Here is a 25,119-nt window from a genome sequence, read left to right on the forward strand (position 1 = left end):
TCCAATTCTCACTATTAAAGTTGCTAATTAGAATGCATATTACTAGGATATTGGCTGTTTATTAGTACTTATAAAGCACATATTAATGCTTTATTCTGGGTGAGAACTACGGGGGAGCTAGGGGGAGCTCGGCTCCCCTTAATAAGACATGGGCTCCCCTAAAAACATGATTTGTGAAGTTTTGGGGGGTCTCAAAAAATATTGACGTGTTATTTTGACGTGCAATTTCAGTTTTGTGTAATGTGATCATCGTGGATTATTATGTGTAAAATTGCAAAAATATCATTTCAATAAACATATACATGCTATTCTTGTCATAAGCATCAAGGTGTGGGGGCGCTGCGGTGCAAAATCCACTCATGTTTAGTACATGTTAACTCGAACAGCAAAGGAAGCTGATCCCAGGCCTGTGTTAAGGTGAGGCATGTTATTCGCAATTATGTGTTTGGGTTGTTATAGCTCTGCGTGACTCGATGTATTAGACCTAATTTAACAGAGGAATTCTGGTATTCTTCTGTAGCCTGACGAGTAACTTTAACCGTTGTTCTTGTGAACTCAAAGACAGCCTGATGCTTTGTTTATAGACTATTTGTGGGTGGCTGTTTGTTGTTTCACCTATCAATTCGTGTCGATAATGTATAATAGGCTAAATCCTGTATAGTGATTTATCCTATATAGTGCTTGCATAAAGCTGTTATGTATTTTTGTAATTCATTGTAAGCCCTCTTTTGAGGCACGCGCAAGCGCACGAATACACAAATACTTTGGGGCTTCCCCCAAAGTCCATGGTATAGTTCAAACACTATGACCGCTTAATCTTAATATCTTAACATATCCAATACCTTACTAACTATTAATAAGCAGTAGGAATTGGATCCTAAAGTAAAGTGTGACCTCATCACAACATCAGTTGATGAACAAAATAAGCTACAGAACCAGCGAGGTCAGAGTTTGCTCAATCACGTGACGCTGCAAAAGCACAGAAAAAACATACAGTGCGGTGAGTGCGCTAAATACAGAGGGAAGAAGAAAATCATTGTTTCTGTTGGATATAAACACTTCGAAATGGACAATATTTATAAAAGGAGATTTGCAGCATAAAAACTGTTAAGGGATATCGATCGGACACGACCATCACAACCTCCAACTTCAAAAAGGAAAGCCATGTAAGCGAACCTGTTCGTTAGTTAATTTGACTAAATCTAGAGAGAAAAAATAGTAAAAACAGCATGTCTTTATACAATTTATTTTTCAATTGTAGCTTAAGGTTGTCAATAGATTAAAATGATAATTAATGATGACATGTTTTATAATTAACGTAATGTAAATTCGCTGACATTTGGCATGTTTTATTGTAAATCATTGTGCTTTAATGCCAAATATTTCGCTCTTTCTAAAGCAGGGTCAGACATTATTAGAAATGACAGCAGAATTAATAAAATGCACCCAAAATTCAAGATATGGTGCAAAATGGCCCTAGTATGAGCTTTTTATATTTACTATATGATATTTAAGCAATATTTCCAGAATATTAGCACGGCTGCTAATGTGATATTAATTTTATACAATAGTTCAGTGAACTAAAAGTTAATATTATAGTGACATTTTAGACATAATATTGTCAATATTCTCTGTTTTTGCTCTTTTTCTCCCAACGACAATATCTCAAACAAGCCACAGCAAAAGAGGCATGTGTCTCTGCAGCACCAACACACAGTGGTGTTTCCTTACTGAATGAATCCGGAGCTTTGAACAAATCGGTTCAGTGATTCAGTCACTTGCTTCGTTCCAGAATGAATCGGCCGTTTTGAATGAATCAGTTGAATGAATGCTTCTATGACTCATTCATTAAGACAGTGATTTACTGCCACCTACTGGCTGTTTTAATTTCATAATTAAAAGCATAATTAATTTTTCCCCATCTCATTTTTTTTCTATATTCAAAATTCTATATTAAAAAAAATATATCAACATTTTTAATGCTGTTGTAACTGCAGTGTAAAAAATTCCCTTTTGGTTAGAAAATGGTTAGAAAATATCCCTGAAAATCAATTTAAGAGGTCAAATATTGGCTCTTAAAGTAAAGTTAATTTCTGTCACTTCCCTGTAGGTGACATTCCATAAAATATATATAAGCAAAGTTAAACATAATGACATTCACTAATAAACCAATATAATTAATGCATCACACTTGTGAATTCACCTTCAACATTTTTCATCTCTGATGGTCTGAGGGTGAGTAGATCAACAGCGGATTTTCATTTTGGGGTGAACTATCCCTTTAATTCTCTTTGCTCCTGGATTAAACATTGTCAAAAGTTATCAACCAATCAGAATAGACCTCCACGCCTGACCGATGAAAATGATACAGGAAATCTTATTGGCTGTAAGTGAAATGCACCAGAAAGTCTTTTGAAATATCAAAGGTGGCTCTTTAATTTCTTTACAATGTTAGAAATGTTTCAGAATGAGGCATTTGTATGATTTGTACATATAAATAACCTAGTCTGTGTAACTGCATCACTACATTGTACAGACATTACAGGTCAAACCCCTCTGATGTTCGATTTATTCAAATAAACATATTATATGGCTCTTAAGACACACTGTATATGAAAAAATCAGTGTTGGCATTTCGAATTCCTCAACTGAATTAAGGTAATTTGTTTCATTTGTTTTTATTTAATGTTTACTTGTCTTTTTTGTAAATTCAATTCAGTTTGAAAGTCAGTTTGAAATCAATCTTCCTTGTGCTGCATGTAAGCTATTGCAACAAAGTTACTCTATTGTGAAGACAAATACACAGAGTGAACAAATGTTTAATTGAGATTATTGTAATGGTAATTAATCAACGTTTAAATACGTAAACAAAAGCCTAAATTCAAATCTGTTCATCATATAAAGTGGACGTGTCTCTTCAGAAGACTTGAATTAAACCGCTCCATTCAAATGGATTACTGTTACAACGAGTCTTGTGCTTTTTGAAGCTTGAAAATAATGATGGCCTTGACAAAATGGATGGACAAAAATTGAGATATTAAAATATCTATATGGCAGTATACAGTATGTTGAGGTTTTCCCCATGGTATTGAAAATGATACTGAATATTGATATTTTTCAAGGTATCGTATTGAAGTTAGAAACTCCAGTATCGTGACCACTAATTCATGTACTTTGTCAATAAGGTAAAACTTTGCTATTTTCTACATAGATCTATGATTTGATTGAATATATATTGGTACAGTAATTCATTAAATATCACCAGCTAAAAAGTAACCAGTAACTAGTACTCTGAGTAGTTTTTGAGAAGAGTACTTTGTACTTTTACTTCAGTACTTTTTGACACCAGTAATTTTACTCGTAATTGAGTATCCAGCAATGTAACAGTACTTGTATTTAAGTACAGATTTTCAGTACTGACAGAAGGAAGTTATTTCAAACTGGTCGCCATTAAGTGTAATTGTTCCCTTTGTATGCGATGGTGTGATTCTTCAATAAATGAATAAATAAATAAAATAAAGATCAATTTGACTGATAGCATTATTATTTTTCTTTTTCAAGATTTCTATAGATATCTAAATATTTTGTTATTGTGAATTATTTTGGTCATGATAATCATGTAAAAATGATTCAGGTGAACCACACTCCACTTCCCTCTTTTCAGCTGCAGATACACAGTTTGAGGCAATGCTCACGCTTCTGTAAGGGTGCTCTGTTTGAACAAGCATCACAAGATCAGTTGAATTACATTAAAATATTTGTGTTTTTTTGTTTGTTTGTTTTTTTAAACCCTCTTCACTGTAACCTGTGTCTGTTGTCTGGTTTGTAGTTTGTTCGGTTTATTTAACTTGAAAGGGTGGATTCTGGAATCCACTGCCGCTTCAATATATATCTTTTAAGTTATTAACCAACATTTATCTTTCTGTTAAATTATTTGAATGACTTCTTCAACGTATGTTAAAGCATTTCTTTTCCTTTTCAAACACTAGAAAATAATTTTGAATATTGTCTGTACCTCTCACTGAGAGAAAAGAACATGTTATCAGTATGTTTTGGGAAAGTTTCCTGCTCAGAGCAGAGCTCAGATCAACTTCAACCTTGAAGAAGCTGTGAATCATGTGTATCTGTGTATGTGCGCTAAGTGTTCTGTGCAGGTCCTTTGTACTGGTGGACAACTGGCACTCTGTGGGTGAGTGAGAGGGAAAGCTAATATAAAAACTGAATATAAGAAATTATGTTAACAAATTATCACATTAAATAATATGGAAAGATGATCACAGAAAAAAGATGGATGTGATGGTCATTAAGGATGAATTCATGTTCTTCATGTTCTTCTATTCATGTTTTTTTTTTTTTTTTGTAATTTCTAACACACTTTTCTCCAATCTGTATCACATTTTCAAAACTTTAAACACAATTAGCACAACATCCGTCTGTTGTGACCTTACCATAATTCATGTCGTTTTCACACAAAATGCAGTCAATTAACACGTTTCTAAAAGGCTTAAATTTCTTTCTGATCTTATTTACAAATGCTTAAACACAGCATGTCAGAAATGAAGACCCAATGTTACAATCTTTAAATATAGTATAAAACCTACTTCTGTACCAACAGCAGCTCAAAAGTATTGAAAAAATCTAGAAAACAAATACTGAAACAATTGATAAGCATTTATAATTAGCAGATATTGAGAAATATTGAGAAATAGCAGATTCCAATCTCAGTTGGAGGAATAGTCAGATGTTGAAGCTCTTTCATTACATGGACATACAGTAAAATAGACACAGACTCATTGTTCAGTGTGGATGAAGAACAACACAGAGGAGCAGAGAGAGAAAAAAATGTCTGGGTGAGGGAGAGGAATAGATGAAGGAGGAGAAGAGTTGGATCAGGACAAGGGAGAAGAAGAGTTAGGGGAGAGGAGTAAGATTGTGTGCTGGATTGTGCATCTCTATAGTTTTCCTCTTTTACACATGATGAACCTATGAAAGCTTATTTCTGCCATGAATAGAAAATAAAAAGGCAATTGTGAATTTTTATCTCACAATTCTTATTTTTTTTTCTTTCAATTCATATAGTTTTTATATCACAATTCCTAGAAAAACCGGGGGATAGTCAATCAAAGTGCAATGACTGTCAAAATACTAACAGCTGATGGCATTATGAAAACTGCATTACTTGTCATGTTTCATTTCTACCTGCAGAAAATATGAAATCCATTGTTTTTATAATTCAGTTTCCTTTTACTGCAGTAACAGTAGAGCTCTTACATGTAAGCCATTCTACATTTTTGGTTGAGTGTTGAATGTGTGCATTCTTGGAAACATCCCAACAGACTATCTAAAAGTGAATGAGTCTTTACTTTATAGAATGTACAGTAGAAATAAAGAAGAAGAAAGTAACAGAATTGCTCAGGGCAGCCACTGGTCAAATGAGTCCCCTATGCTGAACTTCAGTTGCCCTCTTGGTTGAAATCTCTTTCTGGGGGTGGGTGGGGTGTTGATGGTGCCCATAGAGGGTGGGATGGTGCCCCTTAGTTAGTGCCCTACCAAAGACTATCTGCTTGTTAAGTCGTGACGTAAGGAACGCCGTTTCTGGGTCCAAGCCTCGACTCATTTCACTTGAGAATACCATCGATGGCCGTTTATGAGCGCTATTTATTCATATTAAACATTTAACATTTTAAAAAGTTAAACATTTAAAATACTTACAGTCTCCGTGCTCACAACATCACAGACATTTATATTTCAATGATTTATAAAAGATGAATCACTGTCTGGCCATCTGGGATTTTGGTATGGAGGTTATGATTATAATTTTTTGGTAGTATTTCACCACATCGTGTGTGTAGCACCGTTTGTTGTTTTCTTTCTGGTATGAGATAGAGTGTTTGGACCCGGAAGTGCTGCCGCGTGACTACCTAACAATTATAATCATAACCAACATCCCAGATGGCCAGACAGTGATTCATCTTTTATAAATCGTTAAAATATTAATGTCTGTGACGCTGTGAGCACGGAGACTGTAAGTATTTGAAATGTTTAACTTTAAAATGTTAAATGTTTAATATGAATAAATAGCGCTCATAAACGGCCATCGAGATGCCATTCTCAAGTGAAACGAGTCGAGTAGTATTTTAAGCGTTTCTCACATGTCGTGCATGTAAAAGTAGGAAATATGAATGTGAAGTGAATGTGGTCTTGTTTCAAATGCACTGATCAATATGCTTGCGTCGACTTCACTGTAGCCTATGTGTGCTGGTTCCTTTCCGTGTTCTGACCGGTGTCCGAGTCTCAATCAAACACAAACCCATTCATTCAAATGATTAATAATGGGAAATAACAAGCGCTTCTATTTCAGAGTTATCAGATCTGCTGAAGATGTTGCTGTTCATGTTTGCCAGCGCAGGACATTTTACAAATCCAGACCAGACGATGTTCTACGGCCATGTCCAGAATACAGAGTAGCCTATCCATGTCACACAGTAGCCTACAGTTAGGGTGATATTACTTAACCCGTGATATAAGATTTTGGCCATATCCAAATCATCCCAGTATCAACGTCAATAGGCTAGTTCTTGTATTTCGGGCACACCACAAGGTGTCACTGTGGCCTCAACGCTTCGCTCTCGCTTACTCTGAGCTCGATTGCTATGTCTGAGGTAAACCACGCCCTCCTCATTACCCTACGGACAAAGAAATGTAAAAATATATAAATGTAAAAATAAAGAAATGTAGAAATAAAGAAATGTAGAAATGAATAAATGTGGAAATGAACAAATATGGAAATAAATAAGTAAATAAATAAATGTGGATATAAATAAAAAAAAATGAATAAATGTATAAATAAAATAAAAAATGTGGAAAAAAATATATATACATAAGGAAATAAATGTATAAATAATTACTTATTTTTGTTTTTTGCTTTTCTTTGTATAGTTATTTATATATTTATTTTTGCTTTTTTTTTTTTTTTTTTACATTTCTTTGTATATTTATTCATTTAATTTTCATTTTGGCAGACTTAGGATTCCATAGTATTTCACCCTCCATAAATCTCAACGTCTTCACAAAGCAAAGCTAAGTTTCCTTTTTAAGCTCTTTCAGTGCTTCCCACATTTTGTGGATGGGAAAACATAGATCGCGATACCTGATGTGATTCAATTTCAAAAGGCTATAATTTCACGTATGCTCCGCATGTTTCAGAGTCAAATGTGGCGCTGTTGCGCGTTCTACCTGCTCACGCAGCGCTTATTCTAGTGGTTCACAATCAATGTACTAAATGCATACTATAGTGCACGTTTATGCTAATTGATTGCTTATGCTGATATGACTAATGTTGTACATTATTGACAAAAGTTTACTTTATGGTATTGTAAAATATTGTAAACGGTTGTAAGAACATATCTACCTCATCTAAACTTGAATGAGCAGCCCTCAATAGTAAGCATACACATTACAAAATAAGTGTGCGAGCGTAAGGGACGCTCAGAGGGTTCAGTTGTTAGGCACTAGGGATGTGCATCTCCACAACTGAGGCCGATGCGATACATTTAAGATACATGTGAAGCAGCTACCGATGCGATGCGATACGATTCAGCTAGATGAGCATTTATGGTTAAAATGTGTAAAATTGTAAAAAAATTTTAGAAAATGACTGAAGGTTTCTCTAGATAAGACCCTTATTCCATGTCTGGGATTACGTAAAGCCCTTTGAAGCTGCACTGAAACTGTAATTTTGACCTTCAACCGTTTGGAGGCCATTGAAGTCCACTATATGGAGAAAAATCCTGGAACGTTTTCATCAAAAACCTTCATTCCTTTTCGACTGAAGAGAGAAGGACATGGACATCTTGGATGACATGGGGGTGAGTAAATTATCAGGAAATTTTAATTTGAAAGTGAACTAATCCTTTAAGCCGCCTTTCCACTGCACACGACAAACGACAGCCATTGGACCAGAAGTCATTCATTTCCAATGGAGAGTAGTACGGGGGCTGCGTGGAGTTCCGATCATATGCGAATGCGGAAATTTCGGATCCAATTTGAGCTTCGGATGCGCTGAAATATTTGAACTTCTGCGGCTAGACCGTATGCGACTATATGTAGATTTTAGCTTGATAAAAATGTATTTTTTTAAGAGAAGGCAGACTAGGGAATGTTGTGACTGATGTCACTGCCATTACACGATAGGCTGAGAGGTGCCGCACGTGATTAAGTTAGTCGTTACGCTTTCTCCAATGGTAAGAGATACAGACCCTCTCATCTCCCTATAATATACAATCTCTGGCGTCACAGCGTTTTCACTCGCGTTGCATTTCGGGAAGGCGTCGCCATATTAGAAGGATACGCTATCCGTTGCCATGGTTACTTTGACAGTGAGACCGAGAGAGATAGCGTGATATTTGTTTGCATTTTTGCGAGACGCTGCAGTTTCTTGGAAAGAAATGAAGAAGGAGAAGGTGAAAGGAAAGGGGCTCTATCAGGAGAGACTAAATAACAGCGCCGAGCAGCGTCATTTAGAGAAAATGCTTGACATTAACAGCATCGAGCCGTACGACCTGCCAGCTACAGAATTTAATTTTCATATTGTTCATACTGTTGAAAAATGTTTTATAATATAAATTGACATTGCCAGAAAAAAAACATTCTAAACAATTCAAGTTTGTTCTGTCGGGTTACTTTTGAAACATTTGATGAAACTGAAATTCTCAATTTTAAATGAAAATGTAATTTAATATTTTTTTGCAAAGATAAAGGACAAAATATGTTTGCAGTTACATATTAACAAGGTCATAGTCAGGTATATTTAATAAAAACAAGACTAACACAAAAAATCTAGCTTGTGTTGTTGTTACTTTTGACCCACCTGTGTGTTACTTTCGTCCCAACTGACGGGGTTGAAAGTAACAATGTGCAATTTATGTTCAAAGTGAAATTATGCTGAAGCCGTTCTACATTTGTACAAAATACCACCTGGTATTGATAGACCACACCTGTGAGTTACTGACCACAGCAAAAATATATCGCTGTCTAAAACATTATCTTTTAAAATTACATTTTTGTGAAAAATGGTAGGCTACTTTCGTCCCTGCTCTCCCCATACTTCAAAACTAAAGTCTTAATAATTATTGTACTAGTAGTAGTATTACATTGTCATTAAGAAATATTTAATACCGTACAATAGTAATACAATAGTAGACTACATAGTACATAGTAATAGTAACATGGCTCTGTTTCTGTTACAAGTTAAACCGAACTTTTATTTTGACGGGTTGCTGTGATCTTGAAGTTTATGTGTGTATATGATATGACAATAGTTTTTTCTCAAATTAAACGGTAAAATGCTCATGAAGTGACTCTCAGAGCAGCTCTAGAGATGAAGTTTATGTGTTCATGTCTATGTCGTTCCGAATGGCTCTTTAATATAACTTTGCTACATGCACTCATCTCAGTGAACGTCTCACTCAAAGTCTTAGTTTTTATTCTGCTATTTATTCCATTCAATTTAAGGCGCAGACGTGACGTAGACGTCACACAGACTGCATCAGGCTGAAACTAGCAACAAACTCTTGCGTTGCGCCGGGTGTATGATAGAGCCCCAAGAGTGAGACTAGAAGTACAGCCATATCATGTGACATTCCAGGAAATCTCTTAACATAAACAATGATCAGAGATCCAGAGATCACTATAACATGCAGAGAGAAACGGTTTGGAGACAATAAACACATGATTGCAATAATATATGGTTTATCTAGAGCTGTTCAACGATTAATCACATCCAAAATAAAAGTTTATGTAATATATGTGTGTGTACTGTGTATATTTACTTTGTTTATAAACACATACATGTATATATTGAAGAAATATTTACATGTATATATTTATATAATTTAAATTATATATAAATATTTATTAAGTTGGCTTGAAAAAGCCCACTTACTGATCTTCTATTTAAGATTATTATTCTTCTTCTTAGACTAAAATTTCTAAATGCTACTCCTCCTAGACTGTTCAAGCTGACTCGAGTTGCCTTATCTTTTCAGACTGATCAGACTTACGGTTTTCCTAAAAATGCTGATTAAATCTTGGAAAAATCCCATTGACTTTCATTGAACTGCCTTGGCTGATCTGAACATTCCGTCCAACTGTCAAAATTCAAATTCAAACACACAGACTCAATTAAACTGCCATTCCTGTTTCTAAGCCATTTAAACTCATTCAAACTCATTAATCTATCTATCTATCAATCTATCTATCTAAATAGATCTATCTATCTATCTGTCAAGCTAAATCTATCTATCTATCTATCTATCTATCTATCTATCTATCTATCTGACACCCTAGCAACCACCCAGGATACCTTAGCAACCACCATGAGTACCCTAGCAACCGCAGAGCAACACCCTAGCAACCACCCAGGATACCTTAGCAACCGCATAGCAACACCCTAGCAACCACCCCGAGTACCCTAGCAATCACATAGCAAATTAAAATCTATCTATCTATCTATCTATCTATCTATCTATAGATAGATAGATAGATAGTCTACAAACTTTTGTCTACAAACTTTTTGATCTAGTTGATTTTTATATTTTTATATTGTCCCTAAATATATACATGTATATGTATAAATACAAAACAAATATACACAGTACACACACATATATTACACAAACTTTATTTTAATCATGACTAACTGGCTAACAGGTTGAAAAAAAATCATTTTTGAGTGAACTAACCCTTTAAATTCATGAAAGGTAATTTGAATGAATGAATGTAATAATAGTTTTCCCTGAATTCTATTCCATTTTAATGTTACTTTATGAATTATTGAAATTGCAAAATTCACAGTGACACAGTTTCATGTGAGAGTCGCGTATGATCTTACCTCAGTTCCTCCAGTTTACAGTGAGGATTCTCCAGTACAGCAGAAATCATCTTCACTCCTGAGTCTCCTAGATTATTCCTAGACAGATTCAGTTGTCCCAGGTGTGAGGGGTTTGATCTCAGAGCTGAAGCCAGAGCAGCACAACCTTCATCTGTGACACCACAATCCCACAACCTGTAGAGAACAATGACACACTCTTCACTCTCTCAGATCAAAACTTACAGGGCCATATTTCCCAAAAACATCATAAACCTTGTAGAAACAATTGTATGAATCATCCTAAAATTACAGTCTGTTTCCCAAAACCAGGAGTGTGTTTGTGTAAATGTAATTAGGGAAGCGTGGGGCACAACCTAAAGCGGGGTTAGTTGTAACACACATGGTTTAAATACTTCCACACATGCTAGCATGATGAAAATTAGTGTATTTACTAGTTGCCATATCAGCAAAATATAGAGAAAAAAATTGTGCCAAAATTCAGAAATCTTTGGAAGATATCACTGAATATTTATTTAACAATAGCAAAAGTAAATGTTAATTTTTCATCTATATTTTTTTGTTTATTTAAAATCAGACAAATCTGATATTATTTTAATCTCCAATCTGTTAGTTCTTTAATGTTTCACTAACTAGCAGAAGACACTAACCAAGTTTAAATTCCAGTTTCACAGATCGGGTTCGTTGTAACACTGCGTTACAATGTGCTCCGCTATTAGAGCTATGCTATTCTATACAGTTACCAATACAATTGGCATAATTAACTTTTATGAATATCTGTTGAGATACCATGAAGAAAAGGTGAATAAAGACTGAGAGGAAGAACCTGAACATTCATAAAATATTATTTTAATCAATGTTCAGCACTGGCACTGGCTCGTCTAAAAGCTGAAGTGATTTTTATTTATTAGTTAAAGTATAACTCAATATTTTAACTCATTGCTAAAGTGGAATAATCTATCAAAGCATACTGATTAATCAGTGTAATAATCTGCGATTAGTCGATTAATCGCCCCAATAATCGGTAGATTAATCGATTATCAAAATAATCGTTTGTTGCAGCCCTAGAAAGAAATAATAATTGTCTTTTAATGATAAAATATTTTAGTTTATCATGTATATTATTTTGATTAGATCAGATAACATTTTAAGCTGTCATATGGTCATGTTACAGTGTGCCCCACCTATGGGGCATGTTGTCACATTTCACTTCTCTTCTTTCGGGGTAAATAAAGAAAAAAGCATACACTGCATTAATGAAACAAAGCCACATATTTGTAGCAGACATGTGTGAAATTAATGTGGAACAAAGTTAATTCTCTGAACCCTAAGTAGATTTACACAAACTGAGAAAGTCAAAAAGCGTTAGGTTGTGCCCCGCTCTCCCCTAGTTAGTGTACTTAAGGTTGTGACTATTTTGTACCTGTTTCTGAGTATCAAAGTTATTAACAACTTTTACTCTCTACTTGACTACATTTTTTAATAAATATGTACTCTTTACTCTAATACATTTGTAATGAGTTATACAACTATTTGTTACATTTTGCATGGCACCTAACTTTTTCTGCTGCAGTTTATTTCTGCTACAAAAAAAAAGCAATATTGCCATCTACAGGCCATTGAAGGAACTATATCTTGTGTGCTTTACCTTTACTCACCCAAACTTGTCAACAAGGCTACTTTACACAAATGTGAGTGCATGTGCAGGTAGTTGCTGAATCGCAGGTGTTTCATATTTGAGAGCATATATGAGGACGTGGTTGCAGCCGGTGATGAGGCCCAAACCAGCACGTCCAGTGTAAGTAGGCTTTGACTTTTTAATTTTATGTATCCGTTATATTGAAGAGACCTTTTTGAAGGATATTGGTTTCCTTATGCTCTTTTTGAGCACCTGAGCCTAACTGAGATGTTTGTAGATGTTTAAAAGGCTGTTGTGTTTACCTTGATTTATTGCAATTTTGAGGTGTTCGGTTTTATTTTAATTTTAGAAAAGTGACGTGCAGTGACGCGTTGCTAAGATGGCAGCGGCCTCATTTTCACTTCAAAAATGCTCTTCAGAAATCTACAGGTGACGTCACATCCATATTGTTTTACAGTCTATGATGTAAATCTGTGGTGAAAATTGGAACTGCAGCGTGCTGTCATAGAGCGCCATTGGGGCAGATTTCAGACTGCCGCTTATTTTCACGTTACCTTACATAAACCTCACTCCAGACCAAGACGATATCAGTCCGCTTCAGATATGTGTCTGCTTCAGGTCAATAACTAGTTGGCATATCTGTTCTTCCTATGTGGAGTAGCGTATCAGATTAATGAAAGTATAAATCTTTTAATTTAAACGTGCTCATGTGAATAGCCTTTATACAGTAGTTCTGTTGTGTTTGTTTTATGTTTGTTCTGAGAAAAGACGTGACTTTGTTTTCCTCACTGGAACTTCTAACTTGTAATATTCTAAAACAACATTTGGACACAATAAATACTACATTAAGGCAATTCTAAGATGGCATTCTATGCGTTTGTCGTGTGAACTAAAGTCTGTCAATCATCGATAGAGCGCCACCCTCAGGCTGAATAACGCAAGGACATTCGAATTCTGCCAAAAGTGTGTCTGATGTGTTCAGCGATCAGGATATAAAGCTTACAAAATGTTTAAAGTGTGAATCATTGAATCATTCATTCAAACGAGTCGTTCATTCACCGCCGTGTGTTGCTTAGACACGCAAATCAGTCCTGACTCCTGCAGCTTTGTTTGGAAATATTTTTGTTGGCGAAATAGAGCGAAAATAGGCAATATTGTATCTAAAATGGAAGTCACTAAATATTAACTTCTTGTTTTTTGAACTGTTGTATGAAATCAATATCACATTTGTAATCATGTTGATATTTGGAGAAAAACTGCACTCTTCATGGGATATTGATTAAATGATATAAATATTTAAGACATATACAGATGTACTTTTACCTCCTTATCTTCAATATTGGGTGCATTACAAATGTTTTAATCACGCAGTGAAAGCGTGCACTCTAAATGCGCCAGCGCACTAGTCTAACCTACTAGACTAACGTTACATCACGTAGTGTATGCGATGCGTGCGACTCTCTGTGTGTGTTTTTATAAAGTGAGAAAAAACATTAGATAATTTCAGATCGCATATCGTTAAAACAACAATCACAATATTATCTCACACCCCTATAACGGACTCAATATCAGTAGCGACTCCTGGCTGAAAGTTTAGTAAGGGCAGATTGGGCTCAGCGCTAGTTTATGATAAGCTTTGTTCCTGAAAGAATCAGCCGTTTGAATGAATCGGCTGAAACTAATGACTCACTCATTGACAGTGACTTGCTGCCAACTGATGTCACATTTAAAGCATCTTTTCATTTTTAATAATTTCAAAATATCAATATTCAGCGTTTTATGTTTAAAACATTATATGCATTTGTAACTGCAGTTTAAATGCATTTATCAGCTCTGAACTGCATCAAACAGTGTGTATAAATGCATATAAAAGCACTTTAGATGCAGTTTCTGTGTTTCCACTGCATTGCAAAGATTAATTTTGTTGATATAAATTTCATTTGATTGGTAACAGCCCTAGTGTATCTTATTGTTCTAATTGAATTTGATTAAATGACACAAAAGATTTGTTAATTAATTTGACACAAAAGATGAGGCATAAATTTAATTAGGTTAAAAATTAAAGGTAAAAATGGTAAAAGGTAAAAAATCATTTTAAACTTATTGGAAAAGATATTTTCAGTCACTGCTGCAAACTAACCACCGCACAAAATATGAAAAACACACTCAGCAAAATATCGTCTAATTATTGCTATCGAGAAAATCTCAGATAATATCAAGATATAATTTTTTGTCAATATCGCACACCCCTAGTCCGTTAGTTTGCTTTTGGCTATAAGAAATATGTAGGCTATAGGACCCTACGTGAAAGTGCCCGCTCACTTTTGCCCAGGCCCGGCCAAAAATAAAATTCTGCCTACGCCACTGCAGCCACGGATCAGCTGCGCACTGCAAAAGCGACATACGTGAAAGCACAATATACGCGTGCTGCTCCTGCAACGCATACGTACTGCAGACGGAGTGTGTGTGAAACAGGTGTAAGTACTCACGCTCTGTATGAGCAGCAGCTTTATGTGTTCCAGGTGTGTGCGCTGACTGCGCTCAGAACCGCTCTCAGAAACCATGCACACGTATCGAATGAGCGCTGTTTCACTTCTTACTGCACAATGTTCTTAAATCGTACGGCTTAAAAGTCATTGTTTCATGAGACCGTGTAATAACTCCACACTGGTGATGAAATGACTGTGACGCTAAAGTCTGACATAATCAATTATGCGTTTGGTTGGTGAGATCGGCCTGTTTTAGTGACTCCTGATCGATTCATAAGCTGTGTCCCAATTCAGAGGCTGCATCCTTCGAAGGTCGATATGAGCGTTGTTAGATGGGACGGTCTAGCCTACGGAGCACTGATCTTAGATTTATCTGATGTACCCATCATTTCACGACAAACGAAAGCCACATTTGGAGGAGTCTTCTAATTGTGACAGCCTTCACTGACACACTCGGCCTTCGAAGGATGCAGCCTCTGAATTGGGTCACAGCAATAGAATCTGATTATCGGCCGATAACGATCTGCAGTCGATCGATCGGAGCATCCCTAATTTTAAACAATCTTTATTTTTATGAACTGATATCAGTCCATAAATCCAGAGAATCAATCTTTTAGTCTGTGCTGTTTTCAGCTGATGCACTTTTGATAAGAAAATCTCAGCTTTCAAATTCTGTCAAATGTATTAAGAAATTCAAACAATAAATGTGTTTTTGGCGCTCTTTAATGTGGCTGACAGATCGCTGTAGTGTCTCAGTTCAAGCAGCAGTGCGGAGCACGAGTGAACCGGTTATCTTTTCCTCTTTACTACTAGTTATAGCATGAAAGAAACATGGATAATATTAGGATCGCCTCAACTCACAGCAGAGAACATACATTTACCTCAGCTAAAACACATTAGCTAAAACTTTTTTATCATGTCTCAGTTTGTAAAAATGAACAGAAACACATTTACAGTAATGCTCTTACAATAGAAGCCTAGCAGGTCAGATAGGTGGAGGGTTTAAAAGCTGAAGTGTGACGCTCATATTTTTTGTTGAACCATTAATTTATATTTTTAAGTAAAAAAAATGTTATAAAGTTTTCACAGTGATGATTGTTCTCAGTGTTACTTACTCAGCTGATCTAGTTGCTGTAACCACAGGCAGCATCTTCTGAAGAACTTCATCTCCTGTATTTACTGCGTCACTATTTGAAAATAAAAAAATATGTTAATTATTAATGCTAATAATAACAATTAATACTATGAGTAATATTATAAGTAAATATTACATTAAATACCTTCAATAAACACTGCTTTAAAAAGGACATGTGAAAAAGTTTTATTAGTATCTAACTGAAGAAGTTACTGAACATATTCTGCCAACACAGATTTGTTTTTTTCTTTTGTAAGACTGATGCTAGACTGATGCTGGGCTACTCTTTGAAAAAACAAAGGAAATTAACATTTGAACTCTCTCTTGCAAAATTAGCATCCCCATCCGAGACACAATCACACTGAGTCAATCACACCTCAGCATTGCCTTAATCTACATTTCCTTTCCTTCGTTATCATACAACACTATACATGTTTAGTATCATTTGAAATGACTGGTACAAAGGTCTAAAGGTCAAAAGGTCGAAAGGTTTAAAGAGATGTTGCAGGAGGCTCGGGGCGATTCTGTAATCAGAGTCTAGGACACTCAGCAATGTGCAGTTTTCTACTGTCAGGTATGCATCTTTTTACTCTTTTTCTGAGCATTTGATGTTTTGTATTGATCATCTTTGAATTGATTATGTAATTGACATGATACATTTACCTGACTAATAAATTGTTACATTTGGCTTTATTCTGACTTACTCTGAAATTATTGACTTCAGCAGATAACGATGTATCCGTTGTTACCGTAAATCTACGACCAGGGTTCAGTACATACTAGATCTCAGATTGTATGGAGCATGGGGCACATCTGGCGAGATTCTAGATTTCTGACTAACTGCTTGACTTTAACTAAGTTGTTATTCAATCGCATTCACTATATGGGGCTAGACAAAGGTGTACTGGTCACAACCTCTGGTCATTGCCTCTGCTTTAATTAAGTTGTTATATAGTTATATTATTAACTATAAGGGGCCAGATAAATTACTATCGAGGGGCAACATTACCTCATAGTACTGGTCATAACCCCTGATTACTGTCGGAGCTTTAACCAAGTTTTTATATAGGCGATTGTATGGGGCTACATGGGTACCTTTTAACAATAGCAAGCATGGGCAGCATTGTTAAATTGCTTTAGCCGTAACCTCTGCTTATTGATCAGACTGGCGAGTTTTTGATCGTGGGCCCGCATAACAGCTGGTGCGAGGACCCTGTGCGACTCTGAGAACCGAATGAACGAGTACAATAAGAGTAAAGAGTTAAACAGAATAATCAAATGTCTAGATAAATTATCATATAAATAGTCAATAATCAATTGGCATTTCAACCTAAATTCGAGGTCATAATAAAATGGAGTCAGATAAACATTTAATTGGAATTAAACTACTTTGCACAAGAAATCTTCCCCGTCCTGTGGGAAACCGCCGTTGGGCCGATTGGACGGGCCTTACACTTTTTCTTGTCAGTGTTGTTGTGGCAGGTCTATTAGTCTGCATTCACACTACAACACTTAGTGACAGATCTATTTTGACATATCAGATTTTTTTTGTCCTGTCCGTTGCTATGGTTATCACTATGTCAACCATCGCAATTTCAGGAGAGACATTTCCGGAAGTTCCGGGAGTCTCCTGCATATTGATATTGGGTGTTTCTCAAACAGTCCAGTCCTTCTGAGGCTTGTAGACTCGAGTCCTCCTCAGCATTAAACACTAGAATGAGACGCTCTAGTAAGTGTGCATGGCTACATCACACATGTTTCCGCTCCAACAGCACAAAAAAACTAATAAAACTTAATTTTGGAAAAACACTTTGTATTAAAAATCTTTTCTTAATGCAATACAGTGAATGACAACCGTCTGTGTCTCCCAGCGGCTTACATTACTGGCAGTTTAGTGTTAGTGATTAATTTACACCAAAACAAAAGATAACATGTATGCCTTCATCACTGAAAACATTATTTTTGTCTTACATTTCATAATGAACTCAGATAAGTGCAGACTCGTTTCCATCAGTTCTTTTCCGTGGATTGGAATGTGTGCAAAGGATTGTGGGTGATTGAAGGACACAAAGGATGCACTTGATGCATCCTTCAAAATGAGCTGAATGAAGGACGTGAAACGAAGGCTGCCTTCAAAGGATCCTTCAAACTGAGGCCCCGTTTACACTAGTGCATTTTCGTTTTAAAACGCATACGTTTTGCTACGGTTACGCCTGTCGTTTACACTACACTGGGGTTTACGAACCTTGAAAACTGAGACTTTCGAAAACGCTGCAGAGCCCGTTTTAGTTTGAAAATGCTGGGGTTGTGTTTCAGTGTAAACGTACCAAAACGGAGACTTTTGAAAATGAGGGCGTGGCTGCCCACGTTCACTCTGCGTATCCTTGACGACCGTGTAAACAATAACATGGAGACTGAACTGCAATCTTTGCTGACATTTTTAGCTGTGCAGTTAAACTCTGCATTTTTGTAAACTGCAGCTACCTACATGTGCAAGAGGCAACTGTTTACACTTGTACACGTATGCCCAGTGTGCATGAACACAAATGACCTATTTTGGATTCAAAACAGAAAAGTTTGTATCCCTGTGCTTTATTACGGTATGGAGGAGTGATTTTTGGGAGTGTTTGTGTGAGAGAGAAATAAAAGAACATAAAAATATGAACTACTAAACTCTGTGTGACATCTGCAGGATTACAGATTTATCAGATTCTTGTTTCTCTTTGTTCATAATGTTTTAGACTGTAATGATTGTACTCTGTGTTACTTACTGATCATTTTTGTATCCAATTAAGCTGTTCAGGTTAAACTCCTGCATTGTCTGCTCTGAGGTCAAAAACACAAAAACTAAAGCTGACCACTGAGATGAGGAGAGTTTCACATTACGTAATCCTCCAGAGCTCATATGAGGTTCAGCTTCATTCACTAGTGAAAGATCACCCAGTTCATTCAGACAGTGAAACAGATTGATGTATTTATCTGGAGAGGGATTCTCACTGATCTTCTCTTTGATATAGTGAACTGTTTTCTCATTGTTGTGAGAGCTGTTTCCTGTCTGTGTCTTTAGTTCTTGTAAGAGACTCTGATTAGACTCCACTGACAGACCCAGAAGGAAACGAAGGAAAAGGTCCAGATGCCCATTTTTACTGTCTAAAGCCTCATCCACAGCTCTCTGATGGAGATCAGATAGTGAAGCTTTAGTTGGTTTGGTAATCTGGTCAAACACATTGATGTTCTTGTTTATAAAGGAGAGATGCACATATAGAGCTGCTAGATGTTCCTGAATGCTCAGATGAACAAAGCAGAAGACTTTCCCCTGATACAAGCCCGACTCCTCTCTGAAGATCTGAGTGCACAATCCTGAGTACACTGATGCTTCTGTCACATCAATGCCACACTCTCTCAGGTCTTCCTCATAGAAGATCAGGTTGCCTTTCACAAGCTGCTGAAATGCCAGTTTCCCCAGTTTGACAATCATGTCTTCATCTTTCACTTTCTTCTCATAGTCCTTCTCATGTTTGATGTTGGTCTGAAGGATCAGGAAGTGTGTGTACATTTGAGTCAGAGTCTTGGGAATCTTTCCTTTCCACGATTTCCACAACATCTTCTCTAGAACAGTGGCTGAGATCCAGCAGAACACTGGGATGTGACACATAATAAAGAGGCTCCTTGATGACTTCAGGTGTGAGATGATCCTGTCGGCCAGACTCTGATCACTGATTCTCTTCCTGAAGTATTCCTGCTTCTGTGGGTCACTGAAGCCTCGTACCTCTGTCACTCGATGGACACACTCAGAGGGGACGAGATCAGCTGCTGCTGGTCTGGAGGTGATCCAGATGAGAGCAGAGGGAAGCAGATTCCCCGCAATGAGGTTCGTCAGCAGCACGTCCACTGAGGCTGATTCAGTCACATCACACAACCTCACATCGCTCTGAAAATCCAGAGACAGACGACACTCATCCAGACCATCAAAGATGAAGGAAACTTTATACTTATCACTGGATATTTCCATTTCTTTTGTTTCAGGGAAAAAGACATGAAGAAGATCTGAAAGACTGAGTGTTTTGTCCTTCATCAAGTTGATCTCTCTGAAAGGAAGTGGAAATATGAGCTGGACGTCCTGATTCTCTTTCCCTTCAGCCCAGTCCAGGATGAACTTCTGCACAGAGACTGTTTTTCCAATGCCAGCGACTCCCTTTGTCAGCACAGTTCTGATGGGTTTGTCTTGTCCAGGTAAAGGTCTAAAGATGTCACTGCATTTGATCGGTGTGTCCTCTGTTTCTGCTCTCCTGGACTGTGTCTCAATCTGTCTCACCTCATGCTCATTATTGATCTCTCCACTTTCACTCTCTGTGATGTAGAGCTCTGTGTAGATCTCATTCAGGAGTGTTGGGTTTCCCTGCTTTGATATTCCCTCATACAAACACTCAAACTTCTTTCTCAGATTTGATCTCAGTGTGTTTAAGACCTCAGGTTTAGAGTCATGGCTGTAAGATTAAAATACCAGATTATTACACAAGTTTAAGAAGTAAATAGCCATAAATTACAAAATAGATCATTTTGTTTGCTGTATTATGAGACACAGAACATCATTAGGTTTCTGAAATGTTTCAGTTATTATTCATGTGATTGAGTGATGTGTGATGTGCATTGCAGCACCTAAAATTAAACAACAACAACAAAAAAGTCCTCCATTTTACCTGAAACCAGGATTCATGCTTTCATTAAAGTCTTGTGGTCGAATCACAGGTGTGTTCACAGTTTTGTTTTTAACTGGACTGGATAAAAGATTCGACCTTAAATCAGAATGAAGAGGGTAAAGAATCAGACACACTGATATTGATGTAATTGTGTCATTAACTGAGTAACAGACCAACAGATTTTACAGTGTGTGAATGTTTTAACAATACAATACATCGAGCTTTGCACAAGAACACAATGGAAATCATTAATAGACTGAAACTTACTGAACTCATTACACTGCTGTATATTAATAATGACTATAAGCATATATTTTATAGAAATAATATACCTGGGATCAGGCCGTGTGTTTCCACTCTTAAAATTTAGCGGCTCACCCATAGACCAGTTACTCTTCACAGACACACAGCTGGACTCTGGGTTTGAGCTCTTCTGCTGGACTGAACTGTAACAGAACAGATTCAGTTCAATCCTTTAGATTACTGTGTTCATTCTTTATGACAGGAACCATATTAATACAAACCCGATTCCAAAAAAGTTGGGACACTATACAAATTGTGAATAAAAAAGGAATGCAATGATGTAGAAGTTTCAAATTTCAATATTTTATTCAGAATACAACATAGATGACATATCAAATGTTTAAACTGAGAAAATGTATCATTTTAAGGGAAAAATAAGTTGATTTTAAATTTCATGGCATCAACACATCTCAAAAAAGTTGGGAAAAGGCCATGTTTACCACTGTGTGGCATCCCCTCTTCTTTTTATAACAGTCTGCAAATGTCTGGGGACTGAGGAGACAAGTTGCTCAAGTTTAGGAATAGGAATGTTGTCCCATTCTTGTCTAATACAGGCTTCTAGTTGCTCAACTGTCTTAGGTCTTCTTTGTCGCATCTTCCTCTTTATGATGTGCCAAATGTTTTCTATGGGTGAAAGATCTGGCCTGCAGGCTGGCCATTTCAGTAACCGGATCCTTCTTCTACGCAGCCATGATGTTGTAATTGATGCAGTATGTGGTCTGGCATTGTCATGTTGGAAAATGCGAGGTCTTCCCTGAAAGAGACGACATCTGGATGGGAGCATATGTTGTTCTAGAACTTGGATATACCTTTCAGCATTGATGGTGCCTTTCCAGATGTGTAAGCTGCCCATGCCACACGCACTCATGCAACCCCATACCATCAGAGATGCAGGCTTCTGAACTGAGCGCTGATAACAACTTGGGTTGTCCTTGTCCTCTTTAGTCCGGATGACATGGCGTCCCAGTTTTCCAAAAAGAACTTCAAATTTTGATTCGTCTGACCACAGAACAGTTTTCCACTTTGCCACAGTCCACTTTAAATGAGCCTTGGCCCAGAGAAAACGCCTGCGCTTCTGGATCATGTTTAGATATGGCTTCTTTTTTGACCTATAGAGTTTTAGCCGGAAACGGCGAATGGCACGGTGGATTGTGTTCACCGACAATGTTTTCTGGAAGTATTCCTGAGCCCATGTTGTGATTTCCATTACAATAGCATTCCTGTGTGTGATGCAGTGCCGTCTAAGGGCCTGAAGATCACGGGCATCCAGTATGGTTTTCCGGCCTTGACCCTTACGCACAGAGATTGTTCCAGATTCTCTGAATCTTTGGATGATATTATGCACTGTAGATGATGATAACTTCAAACTCTTTGCAATTTTTCTCTGAGAAACTCCTTTCTGATATTGCTCCACTATTTTTCGCCGCAGCATTGGGGGAATTGGTGATCCTCTGCCCATCTTGACTTCTGAGAGACACTGCCACTCTGAGAGGCTCTTTTTATACCCAATCATGTTGCCAATTGACCTAATAAGTTGCAAATTGGTCCTCCAGCTGTTCCTTATATGTACATTTAACTTTTCCGGCCTCTTATTGCTACCTGTCCCAACTTTTTTGGAATGTGTAGTTCTCATGAAATCCAAAATGAGCCAATATTTGGCATGACATTTCAAAATGTCTCACTTTCAACATTTGATATGTTATCTATATTCTATTGTGAATAAAATATAAGTTTATGAGATTTGTAAATTATTGCATTCCTTTTTTATTCACAATTTGTACAGTGTCCCAACTTTTTTGGAATCGGGTTTGTATAAACACATTTATCTTTCATCGAAAAACACTTTGAGGAAACTTTATGTTTATCTTTTTCTTTAATATTTCATGTTAATATTAAAACAAACAAAAACAGACAAAATAGGATATACATTTTTTTCTGTAAACGGTTTCTGCGATCAGTGGGTGGAAAAAATCAAAAACTGTGATCTTTTTTTCTGTGATGTAATACAATATTTTACAGTGTTTGTTGAAAGTACCTGCATCCTGGAGAAAAATCTCCATCTCTGGATCCTTGTGAATCACCCATGATGAAGCTGCAGGAGAATCTGATGAGTTTGATCTCCTCCACTGACAAAATAGACACAACATTTAATGATTTAACAACCTTCATAATTTAGCTGAACATATGTTGAGTGTGGGAGAAAAAGGATCACGTGACTGCGTTAACTCAAGCTCAGTTATACATGTTTACACTGTTAAACTTCTGAAGAATCACAGACATCACGAAACACACAAGAAACACTGAAGTCAAGTTGAAAGAAACACTTTATTAAAGTTTATTCATTTTATTTTACCAAACAATCATATATACATTCATATTAGTATGAGGAAGTCACCACACATGAACACTCACCTTGATCAAACTTTCACAAGTTACAGGTTCTCAAATCCTCCAGCTTTAACATCATAAAGATACACGGAAATTCCTGCATAAACTTTGATAAACGTTTCTATTAAACACTTTGACGCTCGTGTTCGTATTTTAACAGCTTAAAATGGCGACAGATGAACTCTAACTTACTTTCACTTTCTATTTGTGACGAGAGAGAGAGAGAGAGAGAGAGAGAGAGAGAGAGAGAGAGAGAGAGAGACTCTGCTCGCACTGCATCCTGGGAGTGACGGAGGCGGAGCTGCACTTCCTCACAGAATGCCCAAAATACCAAGAAATCAGAGACCACTACTACCCCAAAATTAATAAAATATTTCCCTAATTTAACACCTGTAGCCCAACCCAAAAACTCTGTTACATTCTTGGCGAAGAAGCCAAATGTTCCAATATAACTGCAAGATTTGTATCATCTCCTGAGGGACAACCAGAAAGAAACAAACAGCCAATAAACACACCCCCATTAGACCTACACACATGTATATAATGTAGATAATGTTCAAATTCTAAGTTCAGTTGTTACATGATTTCTGTATTAGAATCTTTTTTATTTATTATTTTTTTATAATTATTTATTTTATTATTTTGTTACTACTATTATTTTTCTTTAGTTTATTATTTTCTCTACATAGGCTTTACTCAGATGTTCTGTTGTTCTAAATATTTTTCTATGTTGGTTAAATGCTTTAGCAATACAAAATGTATTTTTTGTCATGCCAATAAAGCTATCTGAATTGAATATAATTGAGAGAGAGAGAGAGAGAACGGGTCAGTATCGATCAACTTCTCTCTCTTTCTCTGAACTCCGAGGAGAGATTAAACAGTCTGATCCAAACACAGATCCAGAAGCTCAGCACCACTGCGCATGCTACTATTCAAACCAGTTTTTATTTATTTATTTATTTTATTGCAGCAAGCAATTTTGTGTCTAAAAAGACGTTTACAATACAATTAAACAATTTTTAAAAATATGGAACATTTTACAACTTAACATAATAAAAATATAAAACATTGACAAAAATAGTTAAATAAAAAAAAGTTAAATAAAAAAAGGTTAACAATGTTTTTTGGTTTATAAAACAACCTGATTAATTGTCGGTTCCATAAATTTCATGTTTTCTGTAAAGCACTTTGAATTGCCTTGTTGTTGAAATGTAGAATGATTACACAATTTATTTACAAGCTATTTACTGAAAAGTAACTGATACACTTTCAGCCTGTTTGGAAACAGAATGACACAAGTGCACCGCAGGTCATGTGACAAGGGAGCGAAAGCGCTTTGGAAAGAAGGAGAAAGCGGAGGATCTCAAAGTGAGTGGGGTATTATTGTCATATTTGCTATTCGATATGTCTGATCATCTAGATGCCGCTTATGTGATGCGATATGTGAACGGCCCCTTAGAACGGCGACTTTTTCTTTGCATATCAGACAGGTAGCGTTTCTATTAAACTCAACGAAAAATTACTGCAATGTCCGTCTTTCTTGAAACTGTCTGTGTTCCTCATCCACTTTACTTTTC

The 25,119-nt window shown here is 36.4% G+C and overlaps 1 protein-coding gene, 1 long non-coding RNA gene and 1 pseudogene across 12 annotated transcripts in view; 2 read left to right on the forward strand and 1 right to left on the reverse strand.

Annotated features, from left to right (window-relative positions):
* The window catches only part of LOC127499176 (protein NLRC5-like), a 784,214-nt gene that overhangs the window by 346,172 nt on the left and 412,923 nt on the right, over positions 1-25,119 (reverse strand). For all 11 annotated transcript variants that reach the window (XM_051869371.1, XM_051869366.1, XM_051869364.1 and 8 more), the window contains one exon: positions 10,892-11,065. In XM_051869371.1, coding sequence (XP_051725331.1) covers positions 10,892-11,065 — 174 coding nt within the window. The remainder of the gene's footprint in view (positions 1-10,891; positions 11,066-25,119) is intronic.
* The window catches only part of LOC127499183 (tetratricopeptide repeat protein 8-like), a 370,710-nt pseudogene that overhangs the window by 197,827 nt on the left and 147,764 nt on the right, over positions 1-25,119 (forward strand).
* LOC127499188 (uncharacterized) overlaps positions 19,690-25,119 on the forward strand; it is a 127,607-nt gene continuing 122,177 nt past the window's right edge. Inside the window, exon 1 of the long non-coding RNA XR_007926065.1 lies at positions 19,690-19,833. This is a non-coding gene — a long non-coding RNA (uncharacterized LOC127499188). The remainder of the gene's footprint in view (positions 19,834-25,119) is intronic.

The sequence above is a fragment of the Ctenopharyngodon idella genome, chromosome 17 (genome assembly GCF_019924925.1).
Source record: "Ctenopharyngodon idella isolate HZGC_01 chromosome 17, HZGC01, whole genome shotgun sequence".
Classification (NCBI taxonomy): domain Eukaryota; kingdom Metazoa; phylum Chordata; class Actinopteri; order Cypriniformes; family Xenocyprididae; genus Ctenopharyngodon; species Ctenopharyngodon idella.